The sequence below is a fragment of the Sus scrofa genome, chromosome 6, assembly GCF_000003025.6.
Source record: "Sus scrofa isolate TJ Tabasco breed Duroc chromosome 6, Sscrofa11.1, whole genome shotgun sequence".
In the NCBI taxonomy this organism is placed as follows: domain Eukaryota; kingdom Metazoa; phylum Chordata; class Mammalia; order Artiodactyla; family Suidae; genus Sus; species Sus scrofa.
In genome coordinates, this window is record NC_010448.4 from 59,724,370 (window position 1) to 59,741,411 (window position 17,042).

Consider the following 17,042-nt stretch of genomic DNA (forward strand, 5'->3'; position numbering starts at 1 on the left):
ACTCTTTAAGTAGAACATTGAACCTTCTGTGCAAACGTGACTCTAGGTTCTCCTCCCCTGTTTCAGCCAGATTCCCGGGAATTCTGTAGCCATCACATTGGCCCTTCTCTTTGTCCTGGCGCTTTTTTGCAGGGAAATACTGACCTGAGAGTGGCCTGCAGGGCTGACAACTTTGGTAGGGCTCGGGTAGAGGAGGGGCGAGCTGGAGGGGCGGGGCAGCGGGGGCGGGGCTTGTTGGGCAGTTGGGTAAAAACTGGGCTAGGCTTAGGAAAAGGGGCCGAGAAACGAGAGGGGCTTGAAGAGGTGTAAGCCTTGCCCTTCAGAAATTGAGACCATTTAGAGGGAAGGGGTTGGGTTTCTCTGAGGGGAGAAGCTTCAAGGGGAAACTGCAGGAGAGCAAGGTGTTGGGAGAGGCGGGACCTCACTGTAAGGATACTGGGCAGTGGGTATGACTGCTATGCACGCCAAGGGGAGAGAAGCGAGGACCTAAGAGATGGAAGGTCCCTGACAGAGGAGGAGCTTGGAAGGAAGGGCTGAATTTGAGTTCCCGCTGTGGTCCGATGGGTTAAGGAGCCAGTTTTGCCATGGCTATGGCAGTCGGTACACAGCTGTGGCTCGGATTCAATCTCGTCCCCAGAACTTCCATGTGCCACAGGGTGCGGGCCAAAAAAAAAAAAAAAAAGGGCTGAATAGAATCAGGCTTAGCTGCTTGAGGTGAGGCTGAGTTAGGAGCGAGGCTTGCAGATGGTATATGAAGGGGGCCGTGCAAAGTGTGGTAAAGATATCTTTGGAAACTTCAGTCCATCAGAATCACCTGAAGGGTATTTTATTTTATTTTTATGTCTTTTTAGGGCCGCACTTGCGGTATATGGAGGTTTCCAGGCTAGGGGTTGAATCGGAGCTGTAGCCACAGCCACCTCCACGCCAGATCTGAGCTGCAACTGCAACCTACACCACAGCTCAGGGCAACTCCAGATCCTTAACCCACTGAGCGAGGCCTGGGATGGAACTTGAGTCCTCATGGATACTAATAAGATTTCGTTTCCACTGAGCCACCAAGGGGAACTCCACCTGAAGGGTATTTTAAAACAGGTCCCTAGGCCCTACGCCCCAGGGTCTCTGATTGTGTAAGTCTGGGGCAGGAGCCTGAGCATTTACATTAATTTCTAACATTTCCTGGTGATGCCGACCATACTTTAAGACCCACTGACCTCAGGCACCGCTTTGGAAGCGCCAGGCAGAATTATCCTAGCATGAACATTGAGAGCGGGAGCATAAATGCTACAGCGGAGGGGGCGGGGCTTAAGAAGAGGGGCGTGGCTAAGCCCTGAGAGGCGGGGCTTAGGAGGGAGAGGCGGAATTCTAGAGCGTAACGGATTGGAGGAGGGGAAGGGGAAAACTTAAAGGGGCTGAGTCGAGGAGCACAGAATCTGAGGCGATGGGCGAGGCTTATGATAACTAAGCTCTGAAGTAGGCGTGATTCGCAGGACGGGGCGGGGCTTAACCGGATGTCCGGAGCATGTGGGCGGTGCCCTAAGAAGAGGCGGGCGCACATGGCGCAGGCGCACTGTGCTCAGCTCGCCCACCGGAAGCGGCTGAGGCTTTCCCCGCCCGCGTTCCGAGCCAGCGCGCAGGCGCACTTCCCCTTCACGGTCGCCGCCGCCGCCGCCTCCTCTTTCCGCACCTCCACGCCGGCGCCTCGGAGACGGGCGCGATTTCCGCTTCCGGGCGGGCGGGCAGGCGGGCGGCTCGGGGCTGCCGGGGAGGGGGAGGGGGCGGCACTTCCGGTCGGGCCCTCGGGTCTCCCCGGAGCGGCGGCGCCTCCTCCGCCTCCTCGGCCTCCTCCCGGCGGAGACCCCGGCGCCGGTGAGTGACGGGGCGCGTGGCCCGGGGCCTGGGGGCAACGTGGGCGGGGGGCCCGGTCTTGGCCCGCCCTGGTCCCCAGAACGTCCCCATCAGTGCTTCTCCCGCCGAGCCCTCGCTGGCCCCCCCCATCACCGCTCCCCCATAAGACTGCTCCAGATAGCTTCCCATTAATGCCCCCATGTAGGACTGCTGCCAGGGCGCCCCGCTATGCTTTTTCATGGGTCCCTTCTACATAGCCCCCTGTCATTGCTTCCTCCAGGACAGCCCCCCACATGCCACCAGCATTGCCAGTCCCCACGCAGGGCAGCTACCCACGAACCCCCCTTTAATATCCCGTATCGGTTGCCTCGAAAGAGTGTTGCATCCGTGCTTCACAGCAGATCTGTCCCCCAGTATCTCTGTGCACACACAGCAGCCCCCAAAGATCCAACACCCCCTTCATTGGTATTAAAATTCTTTGCATTTTGGTCAGCGGCCAAGAATGCCTTTTTGCCTTCTCCATCCTTCCCGCCCCCCAATAATTCCTCTTAAGAATATACTCCTTTCAGTTCACTGACACCCCCCCAACAGGTCCCTCTAGAGTCATGCTCTCACCCCTACATCCTCTCCCCCTTCAGGTAGAAATAGCTTCCAGTTTAGCCCCGGCTTCCATGAAACACTTCTGTCTGGCTCCTACCCCACCCTCTGGGTCAGCTCCTGTCTGCTGTCCTCCCACAGAGCAGAACTGGATGTGAGGCTTTCCCTCCCAGGATGCTCCTCTCCCCCTGGCACTAACAGCTCTCTCCTGACCTGCCACTTCTCGCTCCCTCCTCCTGGACCCCCTGAGGAAGCCTCCCAGCCTCACTAGGCCATGACCTCTTTTTCCCCAGACATTCATTCATTTGCTCTTGGCTGACCGAATATTCACAGTCCTAGGTCCAGGGCATAGAGCAGAGAAGGAGAGAGACACGCAGTCTTTGTTCTGTGGGTCTTTGCAGTCTAGTTGAGGAAACAGATGAAAAGCAAGTGAACAAACAAGATCGGTGCTGTTTTCTGGGTTTTCTGAGAGCCTTATGAGATACTTCTGTGGTGAAACCTGAATTAGCAGAGGTCACTTAGCCGTGGAAAGAGCTGGGTGAACTGTTCCAGGCAGAGGAAGAGCAGGTGCAAAGGCCCTGAGGTGACCATCCTCGCGGTGAGTGGCGAGACAGCAGGGGAGGCCAGTGAGGTTGGAGCGAACGAATGGAAGGGAAGAATGAGGGAGATGAGGTGCGATCTTCTGGGCCTCAGAGGTGAGGGCATCGTGGTCAGTCAGCTGGCCTTTGTCAGCTCTACGTGCCCAGAATGTTCACTTGTGCATTCACGCCTTTGTTCAGCTGTTTAATGAGCACCTACTGGGATGCCGCAGAGAACAAGCAGACAAAACTGTCCTTGTGGAGTGTAGACGCTCGTTCATAGGGCAGAAAATAAAAGAAAAAGGCAGAATACATAGGCATGTGTGAAGGAAATACAGTGGGATAAGGGCGTAGAGTTAGAGGGGGTGGTAGGAAGGCCTCTTTCAAGAGATTCCTGTGGTCCTCTTGTCACCCCCGAGAGCCACTTGTCCACAGGTTACACCCATGGGTAAACTCGTCTCCTCTTGGACAGTGGTGGCCCACCAGGGGGCTAGCTTAATGGCTTCCTCCCCCAAGAGTGAAAGGGTTCAGAGGATGAGCCCTGGCGTCCACTAGTGTTCCTGTCTCTGAGCAGGCCACGCCCTCTTTTCCTAGCTTCATGTATTTACTTATTTCACACATATTTGTCAGGACAGGCCCTGTTCTTATCTAGGCCGTGGGCCTAGAGCAATGACCAAGACAGAAAAATCCTTGTGTCCTTGAAGCTGGCCTCTTCCTGGGGGAGGCCAGCAACAAGAAGACAGAACATAGGGTTTATGGGATATTGCTGACGGGAAAGGAGAGAAGTGAAGGAGGCGGGGGTGAACGGGAAGGTTGGTCTGGGGGACAGGGTACCGTGCTTACGGAGCGTCTCCCTGAGCAGACTGTATTGGAGCAAAGATGGGAAGGAGATGGGGGCGCGAGGGAGCTGCGTCCCTGGGAATGAGAGCTCTCCAGGCAGAAGCAGCAGCAGGTGCAAAGGCCCAGGGGCAAGCATGGCGTTGGCACATTGGTGTGGCAGCCAGGAGGCTGCTGCGGTGTGTGCAGGTCATCTTTGACTTCCTGAGGTGGTGTCACTGCAGCTTTTGAGCAGAGGAGTGCCAGTGACACGGCTTGGCCTTAGCCCCCTGTGTACTGGTTGAGGAGAACAGCAATGCTTATCTCATGAGTCTGTTGGGGAGTTTGACGGAGACAAGCCCCATTTAGCACCATGTGCCGAACTCGTTAGTATTCAGGTAATGCCAGTGGCTAGTGCTGGGCTTGGGTGGCAGGGAAGTGGGGGAGCAGAGGGTATTTCCAGTATGAGGAGGTGTGAGGGCTTTATTTTGGAGAGAGAACTACTGAAAGACAGCATGTTGTAAGGATCACAGCCCTTCTCTCTGCTCGCCTTCAGCTCCTGGCCCTGCTGCTTGTTAGGGGTCTGACTTTAGGAAATGTGTGGACCTTTCTGACCCTCGGCCTCTCCCTCTGTAAAGTGCAGTGGATGATCCTAACCAGCTGCTAGGGTTACTGGGAAGATGGATTGAATCAGCACGCATAGAGAATTGAGAAGGGGACCTTGCATGTAGAAAGCCCGCAGCCAGTGTTACATGCTCCTGTGTGTTACTGTGATTGCTACACCTGCCTAGGCTATCCTCCCAAGGCAGCTTTGTTGCTGCAGAATGGCCCCAGGTCCTGGCATCAGAGAGACCCGCTTTCTCTCTCCCTGGCTCCGTGACCTTGGGGAAGGGACCCCTCCCCCTTCTCCTCGTTCCCCACCTTATAAAACGGGACGGCACACGGTGCAGGACTGTTGCGAGGCATCAGGTGCTGGTACTTGTGAAACTGGTCAAACAATAAACATGAGTTGCCGTGGCTGTGACTGTGGTTGCTCTGGGACTCCTGCCCCTTGGGAGGGGGCGCTCCCCCATCCATCGTGCCAGTCTCTGCCTGACGTCCATGACACACCTGCCCTTAGAAAGATAACAGTTTAAGGCGGGAGTCCCGAGAGAGGAAAGGTGTCACTTCCCAGTGGAAGCAGTCACGAGCCGGACCAGCTGTGTTCCCCAGTACGGCTTTCTGGGCCTCTCTCTGCACCAGTCCACCAGCATCTATCTGCCAGCCTGCCCTCGGGGCCCCCTTCATTACCTCCCTGCCACCGGAATTCATTCTGCTGGGGACACCCTGCCGACGTCAGCTGTCTATGCCTAATGTCTCCCTTCCTCCCTCCCTCAGGGAGTTCTGGTCAGCATTCACTCGTTTAACAGATATTCATCAATAGACATTTACAGCTATAAATTGACCTCTGCCCAGCTTTAGCTGCATCTGCTAAGTTTGGGGCTATGTTGCTTTTCCATTAAAAAAAAATTTTTTTTTTTTAATTTGATGTTAGAGTCCTCTTTATTTTATTTTTTTGCCACTCTCGTAGCATGTGAAAGTTCCCCAGCCAGGGCTCGAACCCCTGCGTCAGTTGCAACCTGCACCAGAGCTCAATCCGAAACCCACTGTGTCACAAGGCAACTTCCTGCTTTTCCATTGTTTTTCATCTCATTTCCCTTTTGATTTCATTGTGGACCCACTGGTGATTTAGGAGGGTGCTGTTTAATTCCCACATTTCAGCAAATATTTACTTGGTACCCACACTGTCAGGTGCTGTGCTAGGTGCTGTGGGGCCTAGTGGTGAACAAGGCAGGACAAGTCCTCACTCTCTTAGGTGAAGAGGCCAGACAGTAAACACATAGCATGGAGTTCCCATGTTGGCTCAGCGGTAATATCCTTGTGGACATGGGTTCAATCCCTGGCCTCGCTCATTGGGTGAAGGATCCGGTGCTGCCGTGAGCTGTGGTGTAGGTCATAGATGTGGCTAGAATCCTGCATTGCTGTGGCTGTGGTGTAGGCTGGCAGCTGCAGCTCCGATTCAACCCCTAGCCTGGGAACCTCCATGTGCCTCGGATGCGGCCCTAACGAGATTAAACACACACACACACACACACACACACACACACACACACACACACAGAGCAAAGGAAATAGACACAGTAAGTTGGTGGCAATGACAGATGAAAAAAAGGAAGCAGGATGAGGGGCTGGGGAGTGGTGGGGCCAGGGCCGTCCCCTCTCTTGGAGATGACATCTGAGCCGAGACCTGAAGGAGGCCCGAGAGGGAGCTCTGGGGAAGAGTGTTCCAGGCAAGAGGCGAGAGTCTGACCACATCCCTGCTCCATTGCTCCATCCGTTCGGGATGGTAACCACCTCCTCTCCCACCCGGCCCATGGTATAAATGCCCCTCGTAACCCAGAGAGAACCCCAAATAAGGCTCCTGCTCCCACAGTTCCACCCTCCTCTTCCTCCTCCCCAGCGAACAACCCTGGGGTGGGGCGGTCCAACCGCAGACTTGCTCTGTGACCTAGGCCAAGTTACTTGGCCTCTTTGTGCCTCCATCTCGTCAGCAGGGGTAACAGCAGTCCCTGCATCATAGTCTCAGAGAGCTGTGGGGATTCGGTGTGTCCATATGTGAGCCTGCCTGGGAGGGTGCTGGCCCAGTCAGCGCTAGCTGGTACCGCGTGCCATAAGGGGGGTGAGCCGGGCAGGGCTTCAGGCCCAGGACCCCTTCCCCCCTCCTTCTGTAGCAGCCCGACTGCACCCTGCCTCCCCGCAGCCTTCTTCCACGCGCTTTCTCCGGGTCCACGCAGCCCACTCCTGCGCTGCCTGCCGACTCAGGTTCTGCCCTCAGGCTTCCAGCCACGCCTTTGCTCCTTCCAGAGATCAGATTAACCAGGGGGTGTGAAGGGCAAAGGATATTGAGTCCCGTCCAGGGACACCCAGAGCTAGAGGCTAAAAATACTGACCTCTGGGTGGGGTGGAGGGAACACTCACCTTTCACCTGTCTGGGGAGAGAGCCAGCCAGACATACGGGGGCTGCGGGCCCTGGCCTTGGTGGGCCCCGCTGGGCCCTGTAGCGGGCTGGGTGCAGAGCCAGGCAGGCCCCCAGTGGAGGGGACGATGGCTAGGAAGCTGCCAGGCCGTGTAGGCCCTTCTCCCACGGACCCTCCAGCCACCTGGTGGGGGGAAGTTCCTGAGGCCTGTGGGTGGGTCTGAGGCTCAGAGATCAGTTGCAGGGGCCGATGTTGTGGGGGGCGGTGGGGGGGAAGCCGTGGACAGACGTGGACAGCTGCAGTCTGGAATGAAGAATCCTCTAAAGGAGCTGCCCAGAGAATGATTGCCAGGGTGGAGGGGCAGGACCCCCCCTCCAGGGGCAGGTCAGGACTCTGCGCTCCCACAGCATCTGCCACCAGGCTCCGCCCAGGTGTGCGAGAGTCACTGAAGGTACAACTAGCTCCCGGGGCTGAGTGGGCTCTGCCCACGACTGTGTCTCCTCGCATCCTTCCAGCCCCTGGGACGTCTCCCTTCTTTCCAGGGATTCCCGCCCCCTTGTGGAAGAGGAGAAAGTGGGCATCAGGAAGGAGATGGGACCTGAACTCGAGTCAGCCCAGGCCCAGGGCCCGCGTGTTTCCCGCTGTGTGGGGCTGCCTTCTCTTGGTGCCAGCTCCCTGCCGTGACTTGTTTCTCCCAGACAGGCAGACTCTCCTTCCTCCTCTGTAGTAAAAGAACACACCCCTGCCCCCCCGCTGACGACATTCGGGCTCTCTCAGTTTGTCTTTGCACTCCTGGTACTAGAGCGATAACTATAATCCCTTCCGCTTCTGGGGTGCTTACCTCGTCGCAGAAGCACCCGCCTGAGCAGCCTTACACCTGTGAGCTTGTCAGAGCCTCACAGCCGCCTGTGAGGTGGCGATGTGCTTTGTCACCTCTATTTGTAGAGGAGGAAGTCCAGGCACAGAGAGGTTCAGGAACTCGTCCGTGGGCACACAGCTAGGGACTGGCGGGGCTTAGGATTAAATCTGGCCACCCTCTGAACCACTCTGATAGAAGCGATTACTGTCATTTGGCAAAGGCAAAGCCTGACGGGACAGAGCAGAGGGCCTGGGGGCCTGCGAGTTTGCACAGGGGACAGAGCAGAGGCCAGGGCTGCTGGGAGAGTTAGACTCTTGAGGAGCGAACGTCCAGGGCCTGTGGGAAGTCTGGGGGATGGAGGGTCTGCAGGATGGTTCGAGACGTGTGAGGAAAAAGGGGAGAGATGCAAGGAGTCAGAGAGGAGGGAGACAAGGAGCAGAGAGGACAGGAAGGGGGCGATGGGCCAAAAGGGGGAGAGAGAGAGAGAGGTCCCTGGGGCCCGCGGAGCCAGGCGGAAGGGCAGAGGGACGGTGCGCGAGGCCGGATGGACGGTGAGGGCGCCCGCTGCAGCGCGCACAGCTGCCGAGGCCCCAATCGCGCGCGCGGCCCTGCGGCCTCAGCCCCCTCCTCTTCTCCGCAGGGTCCCGCGTCTGCCACCCGCCCACGATGGAGGCCAACCCAGCGGGCAGCGGCGCCGGGGGCGGCGGGACCAGCGGCCTAGGGGGCGAGGACGGGGTGCACTTTCAGAGCTACCCCTTCGACTTCCTGGAGTTCCTCAACCACCAGCGCTTCGAGCCCATGGAGCTCTACGGGGAGCACGCCAAGGCGGTGGCGGCGCTGCCCTGCGCCCCCGGGCCCCCGCCGCAGCCACCGCCGCAGCCGCCGCCCCCGCAGTATGACTACCCGCCGCAGTCCACCTTCAAACCTAAGGCCGAGGCACCGTCCTCATCGTCGTCGTCCTCGTCGTCGTCCTCGTCCTCCTCGTCCTCCTCCTCCTCCCAAGCCAAGAAGCCCGACCCGCCCCTGCCGCCCGCCTTTGGGGCGCCCCCTCCACCGCTCTTTGATGCCGCCTTCCCGGCCCCCCAGTGGGGCATCGTCGACCTCTCGGGACACCAGCACCTGTTCGGGAACCTGAAGCGCGGAGGGCCCGCCTCCGGGCCGGGGGTGACGCCGGGGCTGGCTACTCCCGCGGGGACCCCCGGGCCGCTCCCCGCCCCCTCGCAGACGCCGCCGGGACCCGCCGCGGGGGCGGCCTGCGACCCCAGCAAGGACGACAAGGGCTACTTCCGGAGGCTGAAGTACCTGATGGAGCGGCGCTTCCCCTGCGGCGTGTGCCAGAAGTCCTTCAAGCAGTCCTCGCACCTGGTGCAGCACATGCTGGTGCACTCGGGCGAGCGGCCGTACGAGTGCGGCGTCTGCGGCCGCACCTACAACCACGTCTCCAGCCTCATCCGCCACCGCCGCTGCCACAAGGACGTGCCCCCTGCCGCCGGGGGCCCGCCGCAGCCCGGAGCACCGCTGCCGCCTCTGGGCCTGCCCGCGCCCGCTGCCGGAGCCCCGACCGTCGCCCCCACCTCGGCGTCCTCGGGCCCCCCGCCGCCCCCGCCGCCGACGGCAGTGCCGCCTCCGCCGCCCCCGCGGGGGTGGGGGTCCCCCCTCCGCCGGCGGCGGCGGCGGCGGCGGCGGGGGGCGGCGACGGCCCATTTGCCTGTACGTTGTGCTGGAAGGTCTTCAAGAAACCCAGCCACCTCCACCAGCACCAGATCATCCACACAGGCGAGAAGCCCTTCTCCTGCTCTGTGTGCAGCAAGAGCTTCAACCGCCGGGAGAGCCTCAAGAGGCACGTGAAGACGCACTCGGCGGACCTGCTGCGCCTGCCCTGCGGCATCTGCGGGAAGGCCTTCCGCGACGCCGCCTACCTGCTCAAGCACCAGGCGGCCCACGCGGGCGCGGGCGCGGCGGGGCCTCGGCCCGTGTACCCCTGCGACCTGTGCGGCAAGTCCTACTCGGCGCCCCAGAGCCTGCTCCGGCACAAGGCGGCCCACGCCGCGCCCACCGCCCCCGACGCGCCCAAGGACGCCGCGGCCTCAGTCCCGCAGCCCCCGCCCACGTTCCCCCCGGGACCCTACCTCTTGCCCCCGACCCCCCTGCCACAGACAGCGAGAAGGCAGCGGCGGCCGCGGCCGCTGTGGTCTACGGTGCCGTGCCGGTCCCGCTCCTGGGGGCCCACCCGCTGCTGCTCGGCGGCGGCGCCGGGGCCAGCGCGGCCGGAGGCTCCGGCGCCAGCGTCCCGGGAAAGACGTTCTGCTGCGGCATCTGCGGGCGCGGCTTCGGGCGCCGCGAGACCCTGAAGCGCCACGAGCGCATCCACACGGGCGAGAAGCCGCACCAGTGTCCGGTGTGTGGCAAGCGCTTCCGCGAGTCCTTCCACCTGAGCAAGCACCACGTGGTGCACACCCGCGAGCGGCCCTACAAGTGTGAGCTCTGCGGCAAGGTCTTTGGCTACCCGCAGAGCCTCACCCGCCACCGCCAGGTGCACCGGCTCCAGCTGCCCTGCGCCCTGGCCGGGGCCGCCGGCCTCCCTGCCACCCAGGGTGCGGCGGGGGCCTGCGGCCCGGGCACCTCGGCCACGTCCGTGGGGGCCGCCGACGGACTGAGCTATGCCTGCTCGGACTGCGGCGAACACTTCCCGGATCTCTTCCATGTCATGAGCCACAAGGAGGCGCACATGGCCGAGAAGCCCTATGGCTGCGACGCCTGCGGCAAGACCTTCGGCTTCATCGAGAACCTCATGTGGCACAAGCTGGTCCACCAGGCCGCTCCTGAGCGCCTGCTCCCGCCCGCGCCCGGCGGCCCTCAGCCCTCGGATGGCTCCGGCAGCAACGATGCGGCCAGCGTGCTGGACAACGGGCTGGCCGGAGAGGTGGGGGCAGCCGTGGCGGCGCTGGCAGGGGTGTCTGGGGGCGATGACTCGAGCGGGGCAGCGGTGGCCGGGGGCGGCGGGGGTGCCAGTGCAGGCGCTGAGCGTTTTAGCTGTGCCACCTGTGGCCAGAGCTTCAAGCACTTCCTGGGCCTGGTGACTCACAAGTACGTGCACCTAGTGCGGCGGACCCTGGGCTGCGGCCTCTGTGGCCAAAGCTTCGCGGGCGCCTACGACCTGCTCCTGCATCGCCGCAGCCACCGGCAGAAGCGGGGCTTCCGCTGCCCGGTGTGCGGCAAGCGCTTCTGGGAGGCGGCCCTGCTGATGCGCCACCAGCGCTGCCACACGGAGCAGCGGCCCTACCGGTGCGGCGTGTGTGGCCGAGGCTTCCTCCGCTCCTGGTACCTGCGGCAGCACCGCGTGGTGCACACGGGCGAGCGGGCCTTCAAGTGCGGCGTGTGCGCCAAGCGCTTTGCGCAGTCGTCTAGCCTGGCGGAGCATCGGCGGCTGCACGCCGTGGCCCGGCCCCAGCGCTGCGGCGCCTGCGGCAAGACCTTCCGCTACCGCTCCAACTTGCTGGAGCACCAGCGGCTGCACCTGGGCGAGCGCGCCTACCGCTGCGAGCACTGTGGCAAGGGCTTCTTCTACCTGAGCTCCGTGCTGCGTCACCAGCGCGCGCACGAGCCGCCGCGGCCCGAACTCCGATGTCCCGCCTGCCTCAAGGCCTTCAAGGATCCCGGTTACTTCCGTAAGCACCTGGCGGCCCACCAGGGCGGCCGGCCTTTCCGCTGCTCCTCCTGCGGCGAGGGCTTCGCCAACACCTACGGCCTCAAGAAACACCGCCTGGCCCACAAGGCCGAGGGCCTCGGCGGGCCTGGAGCCGGGGCGGGCACCCTGACCGGGAAGGATACCTGACCGTGGGGGTGGGGTGGGGGGTTCTCCCCGTCCGCTACTCCAATCAGATGGCCCCTTCTGGACCCGCCCCCTCCAGGACGCTGATCAGACTCTTCCGCCTCCTCTCCGTTGCCCCATCTATCCTTTGAAACTTCAGACAGACTAGCCTCCTTCAAGGCCCATGCAAACTCAAGACTGAATCACTCCCACCTGGACGTCTCTGGCCCTCTCCTCCTCCTCTCCTCGGACGCTGACCTTGATCCTCCGTCCACCCCCGATTTGTAACCCTCATCAGCCCCCCGCCCCAGCCGCATTCTGTCCCGCAGGGAGCTTGGTGGCGATGAGTCTGAGCTGCCCCTCCCCTCTTCCCTTGAAACCCGGCTGGACAGTGGAGTATGAGTGGTTTGGGAGGGCACATGGGGGGACTGGGTGCTCTTGGTTTGTGGGGGTGGGGGGCGGGGTGGCAGACGCGGCTTGTACAGAGCGGAGAATAATAAATCTTATCAACGGGTCTGCTGAAGTCCTTTCTTGCATCCTGGGGCGAGGGGATGAAGCTGCAGACAAACGTAGTCTGTTTCCTGGGCTTCCCACTTCCCACCGCCTTTTGCCTCACGCTCCCTCTCTCTGCTCTTCCTCATTCAGCCGGTACTCACTGAAGGTTTACCATATCCCAGCTCTAGCTTTCTGGTGGAGCAAATGGGAGATGCACGAGCCAGGTAAGTCGCGGCTCTCGGGACCAGGCGGCGTGCCTGGACGCCTTCCCCTTCGGATGCTTTTGGCATTTGTGCACCTACCCAGCATTTTCCCCAGGGCCTCTGCCTGCCGGGTCTTTCCGCAGACACTGGGGAAACAGGAAGTGGATGTGTTCCTTGCCCTGGAGTGAGATGGAAAGAACTGTTGGACCGTCGCTGTGTTCCAGCCTTGTGCAGGTGCATGCTTACGGTTCAGCTCTAGGTAGGCCCATGCCACGGCATAAAGGACGTGGACGTCTCACTGGGGGCAGAGAGCACGGAGGAGCCACCTTAGCAGACTGGGGGGCTAAGCAAGCTTCCTGGATGAAAATGATGCCTGAAGGATGACAAAAAGCCACAGGAGTGTGCCAGGTAAAGTGGGCAAAAAATTCCAGGTCAGGGGTTTAGTGCATCTCAGTCAACCCAGATGTTCCAGAGAATTTCAACGAGATTGGCTTGGCTGGACAGGTTGCGGGCTGGAGGTTGGATCCTGAAGGGCCAAATACCAGAGCGTGGATGGTCTTGTGGGCCAAGGGGTGGAAGCTGGCAGCTTCTGGATATAAACCATTGGCGCATGTGGTTGAGCCCACGCATTAAAAATAGTAAGCGAAGGCTGACTTAGTTGCCAACATTTGAAAATCAAGCGATTTTCCATGATAGGAACTAATGCAATTTCTGAAAAGTTGGGAAGGTCCAGCAATGCAGTCTGCATGGTCGGGGCTCATGGGACCATCCATTGCTGTGGATGTGGCAAATTGTCTCCCGTCTGCTGCCAGTTCCCTTCACGGCCAAGACCCAACACTGCGCCCAAGCGTCTGTGGCCACATCTCGCGCCAATGCTGGTGTGTCCTCCTCATACCTGGTCTCCTTCTCCATCTGTGTTTTTTGAAGGATCCACATGGAGAACGAGAAGGGCAGGGTCTGGACATGTGAGATCTTTGCTGGCTTGGTCTACCAGCCTAGTGATAATGAAGTCTTAAGCTTTGGAGATTTGGCTCAACAGTGGGAAGTTGAGAAGGGATTAAATAAGTGGATGAGGTATGCAGAAGGCTTAAGGAACATGCCAGTGTTTCTAGCTTGGGTGGGGATGCTGGTGATATGTGATATGGGCATTTCCTTGGTGAAAACAGTGGATTCCATTCTGAGTTGTGTACAGTGTATCTTACGGGGGGGTGTTGGGTGTTGGGTGAGCAGGAAGGGGAGCACATCCAGGGCTCTCCCTCCTTAAGGGTGCTGATCACAGGAGCCCCTTCATCTTGCCAGACTGCCCTGACCCCCACTCCTGTAGCTGAACCACGTAGTTTCACTGAATAGCCAGGCGCTGGACCCCTCTTCTAAAGAAACAGGTTTGGAGAGAGGGACGCTGCAACTCGCTGCTCGGAACAAGACCACAGCTTGGCCCTTCCACCCCCAAAACACAAGACCGACAGAGAGGAACCCTTCAGAAAGTCCTTTAATAGGAACAGAACTGGAGGCTTCCCACCTCCAGCTCCCAGGTCCTCCTCTGCCCCCCACCCCCAGTTCTTGTCCCACACCTGCCATACACAGGAGGCCAGGCCACCATGCTGCCATCTGCCAACCCTGCCTTGGGATCGCCTGGGGCCAGGCGAGAAGATGTTTGGTTCAAAGCGCGAGTGGAGGAAATGAGAGAACCTTGAGGCTCCTTTGTAAACTTGGGGGACCATGGGCTCTGAGCCTAAAGCTTTAGGAGGGGAATGTGGTTTTCAGCTGCTTGGGAAGAGAAGTCTAGGTGGCTTAGGGAGGGACCATCACAGGAACAGGGGTGGCGGCTCGTGGAGTCAAAATCCTTAGGGTTAGGCTTACATCCTTGAGACTCAGGTGCTCTCGGCTGGCTATGACCCTCTGGCTTTGAAGTGATAGGATCCCGCTGTGTGTCTTCTGCCTGAGGATGGGTGGGCATCCTAGGTTCAGTGCAATCCATTGAGGTAGGCAAGGTTCCATCCTGGTCCACCCTGGGCCCCAAGATAGTCCAGGGTTCTGCCCCTTCCACTCAACCCTGGTCCCCTGTCTGCAGGGCCCAGGCTCTGCTGCGATAAGCTGGGTCTTCCACAGAGACAGGCAAGCAGGGCAGCAAACAGGGGAATGAAATCCGGCCCGTGTTCCTGGCATTTAGCTGGGCATCCATAGGGCTGTGTCGGTGCCTTTCTCTGAATCCCACAGGGGCACTGTGTGGTGAGCCTCCAGAACCTGGTTCTGCCCCTGCTCGCCCACACGGGCCGCTCACTGCCATCTCCCTTAGCTCTCACGTCCTCTCTCTCCGACCACTGCCTCCTTTTCCCTCCCACCCACCCATTCCCCTGCGCCTGCCACCCACTTCCCACGGGCCTGCTCTCCCAGACTACTGGTCGACCTCCACCTTCACTTGGGCCGTCTCCCCGCGCCCCTCTTCCAGAGTGTTTCCTGCCCCCCACCCACGCCCCGGCCCCTCGGCCCCCGATGCCGGCTGGCTTCCAGAGTCTCCCAGCCCAGGCCCCGGCCCGTGGAAGTGGGTGCGCTGGTGCTTGCGGAAGTTGGAGGAGTTGTTGAAGGTGCGATCACAGAGGGTGCAGCGGAAGGGCCGCTCGCCGGTGTGGATGCGCGCGTGGCCGCTCAGCACCGAGGACTGGGTGAAGCCCTTGCCGCACACGCCGCAGTGGTAGGGCCGCTCGCCCGTGTGCACCCGCTCGTGGTCGCGCATGTCTGAGGAGCGGCGGAAGGGCTTGGCGCAGAACCTGCAGGCGAAAGGCTTCCCCACCGCCGCGCCTGCCGCCGCCGCGGCCATCACCACCTCCGACCTCTCCTGCGCCAGGCCGGGCCGCTGTTCCCGAGCCGCCGCCGCCTCTGGAGGCCGTTGCGAGGTCCCCGGCTCCACCCCGTGTCGGTGCTGGTGCCGCAGCAGAGGCGCCAGGGCCTTGAAGGCCCGGGGGCAGAGCGGGCAGCGGTAGGGCCGCTCTCCCGTGTGCAGGCTGTAGTGGGCACGGAGGCTGGCGGGCCCTGGACAGCTGCGGCCACAGACGTGACACCGGCTCGGGTCCCCACCCTGCCCGCCGCCCTCAGCTCCCGCCAAGTGGCCATGTTCGTGGAACAGCAGCTCGGAGACCAGCCGGAAGACAGCTGGGCACAAGGCACAGTGGAGAGAACCTGGCTCTGGGGGCTCAGGTACCAGCGTGGTGTCGGTCACCTTCACCACCTGGATCTCGACGAGGTCGCTCGGGGGGGTGGCCGGGCGGCCATCATCAGGCACCAGGACCTGGGTGAGGGGGAGAAGAAACAGAGGAGCCTGTGGCCTCTGCCTCAAGGCCTCCCCACCTGATTATTAAAACACCTCCCTTTTGTAGCATGCTGGATCCCTCGATTTCTAGATTCAGCTCTCCGCTGCTTCCCCGGCCCGGGATTCTGTTACGTGCCTTTGAAGACTTCCCCTCCCGTCTGAAATGGTCCACAGATCCAGCCATCTCTCTCCTCCATCCCAGTGAAAAGCCAATTACCTCACTGCACCTTTTTTTTTTTTTTTTTTTTTTTTGAGGGGGCCTCCCTCGCAGCAGGCCTATGATCCTGGGCCAGGGATTGAACCCGTGCCACAGCAGCGACCCAAGGTGCCACAGCAGCGACCCAAGGTGCCACAGCAGCAACGCAAGCTGCCACAGCACCAACGTGGAATCCTCGGGCCACTGGGGAACTTCATAAGGCAAACATTCTTTGCCAAGTGTCCTGAACCTCTGACTGCCTCTGGTCCTCTGCCTGGCTCCCTCATAACCCATTTTCCCAAAGCAGCCTTAATGACCTTTTGAAAACGGGAACAGATGGAAGTCATTTTCCCATTCGCAACCCTCCCATGACACCCACTGCACTTAAAATCCAAAGCCTTAATTCATATCCATCACGATCTGCCTCCCGCTTATCTCTCTGGCCCCAGTGTAAATATAAGCCGGCACACAGCTGACTTCTCTCTCGACTAAATTTAGCTCCCCTCCGCGCCGCTCTATCAGCTCACTCTTTATCGAACATAACACAATAAGACTTCTTTATTGTCTCTCTCCTCTTCTGGGCTGCAAGCTCCAAGAGGATAGTTTATTTGCCGCCTTCACCTCTCCATCTGTCTAGCCCAAGTGGGAGCACAGTAAATGTCTGCTGAATGAAAGACTGTCCTCAGATACGCTCTCAGCCTGAGTGGGGTCCAAAGGCAGCTGGAGCAGGCACTTCTGCCCCCAAATCCTCTCTTGGGTAGCACTTAGACTCTTGCAGAATCATCCCCCTACCCCGAAGTGGGTGACCCAACCATAACCCCACACCCTTCTCTTCCAGGGTCACCTTCCCAACCTTCCACCCAGGTTCCGGAACCCTAAAATTCATGAGGTCCCGCCCTCTGAAGGCTCCGCCCCCTCATTAGACAAACTCAATCCCTCGGACTCCTCGCTCGGGTGGATCCCTCTCCAGTTCTGACTTGGCCCGCCCACCCTCCTCCTCCGGCCACGCCCCTCCAACCTCACACCGCCCCCACGAGAAGCCCCGCCCCCAGGGCCATAGCCCTAAATACCTCCCCCGCCCAGCTCTAAGCCCCACCCCCACCCCTGCGACCTCCTGCCGCCTAGAGCCCCCGCGCCGGGGCCCTTCCTCGCCCGCACCAGGTCCGGAGGTTCCGGGGATCGCGGCTCCGGGCCCGCTGAGCTCAGACTCGGCGACTCCGGGCGCGCGGCAGCCATCTTGTCCCCAGGCCCCGCCCCCAATGCCAGAGGTCAATCCGGAGGGGGTGGGGCCTAGGCTGGCGTCGGGGCCCCGCGCAGG

The 17,042-nt window shown here is 60.7% G+C and overlaps 2 protein-coding genes across 2 annotated transcripts; one reads left to right on the forward strand and one right to left on the reverse strand.

The window, feature by feature from the left end:
- ZNF865 (zinc finger protein 865) lies at positions 1,635-12,037 on the forward strand. Its single transcript, XM_005674490.3, is given in 4 exon segments — positions 1,635-1,866; positions 8,353-9,306; positions 9,309-9,851; positions 9,854-12,037. Coding segments are annotated over 3 exon segments (3,165 nt in total). The 5' UTR covers positions 1,635-1,866; positions 8,353-8,378; the 3' UTR covers positions 11,548-12,037.
- Positions 13,693-16,996, reverse strand: ZNF784 (zinc finger protein 784). Its single transcript, XM_003356071.4, has 2 exons — positions 16,883-16,996; positions 13,693-15,507 (listed from the first exon to the last, which is right to left on the reverse strand). The coding sequence occupies exons 1-2, from the start codon at positions 16,958-16,960 to the stop codon at positions 14,617-14,619; spliced, it is 969 nt and encodes a 322-aa protein (XP_003356119.1). The 5' UTR covers positions 16,961-16,996; the 3' UTR covers positions 13,693-14,616.

What these genes read in the sequence shown, in the direction of transcription:
- ZNF784 (XM_003356071.4), bottom strand. Translation starts at nt 16,960, where the DNA reads ATGGCTGCCGCGCGCCCGGAGTCGCCGAGTCTGAGCTCAGCGGGCCCG. An exon ending in CCCCGGAACCTCCGGACCTG is followed by an intron (nt 15,508 to 16,882) that starts GTGCGGGCGAGG and finishes CCCCTCACCCAG; the next exon opens with GTCCTGGTGCCTGATGATGG.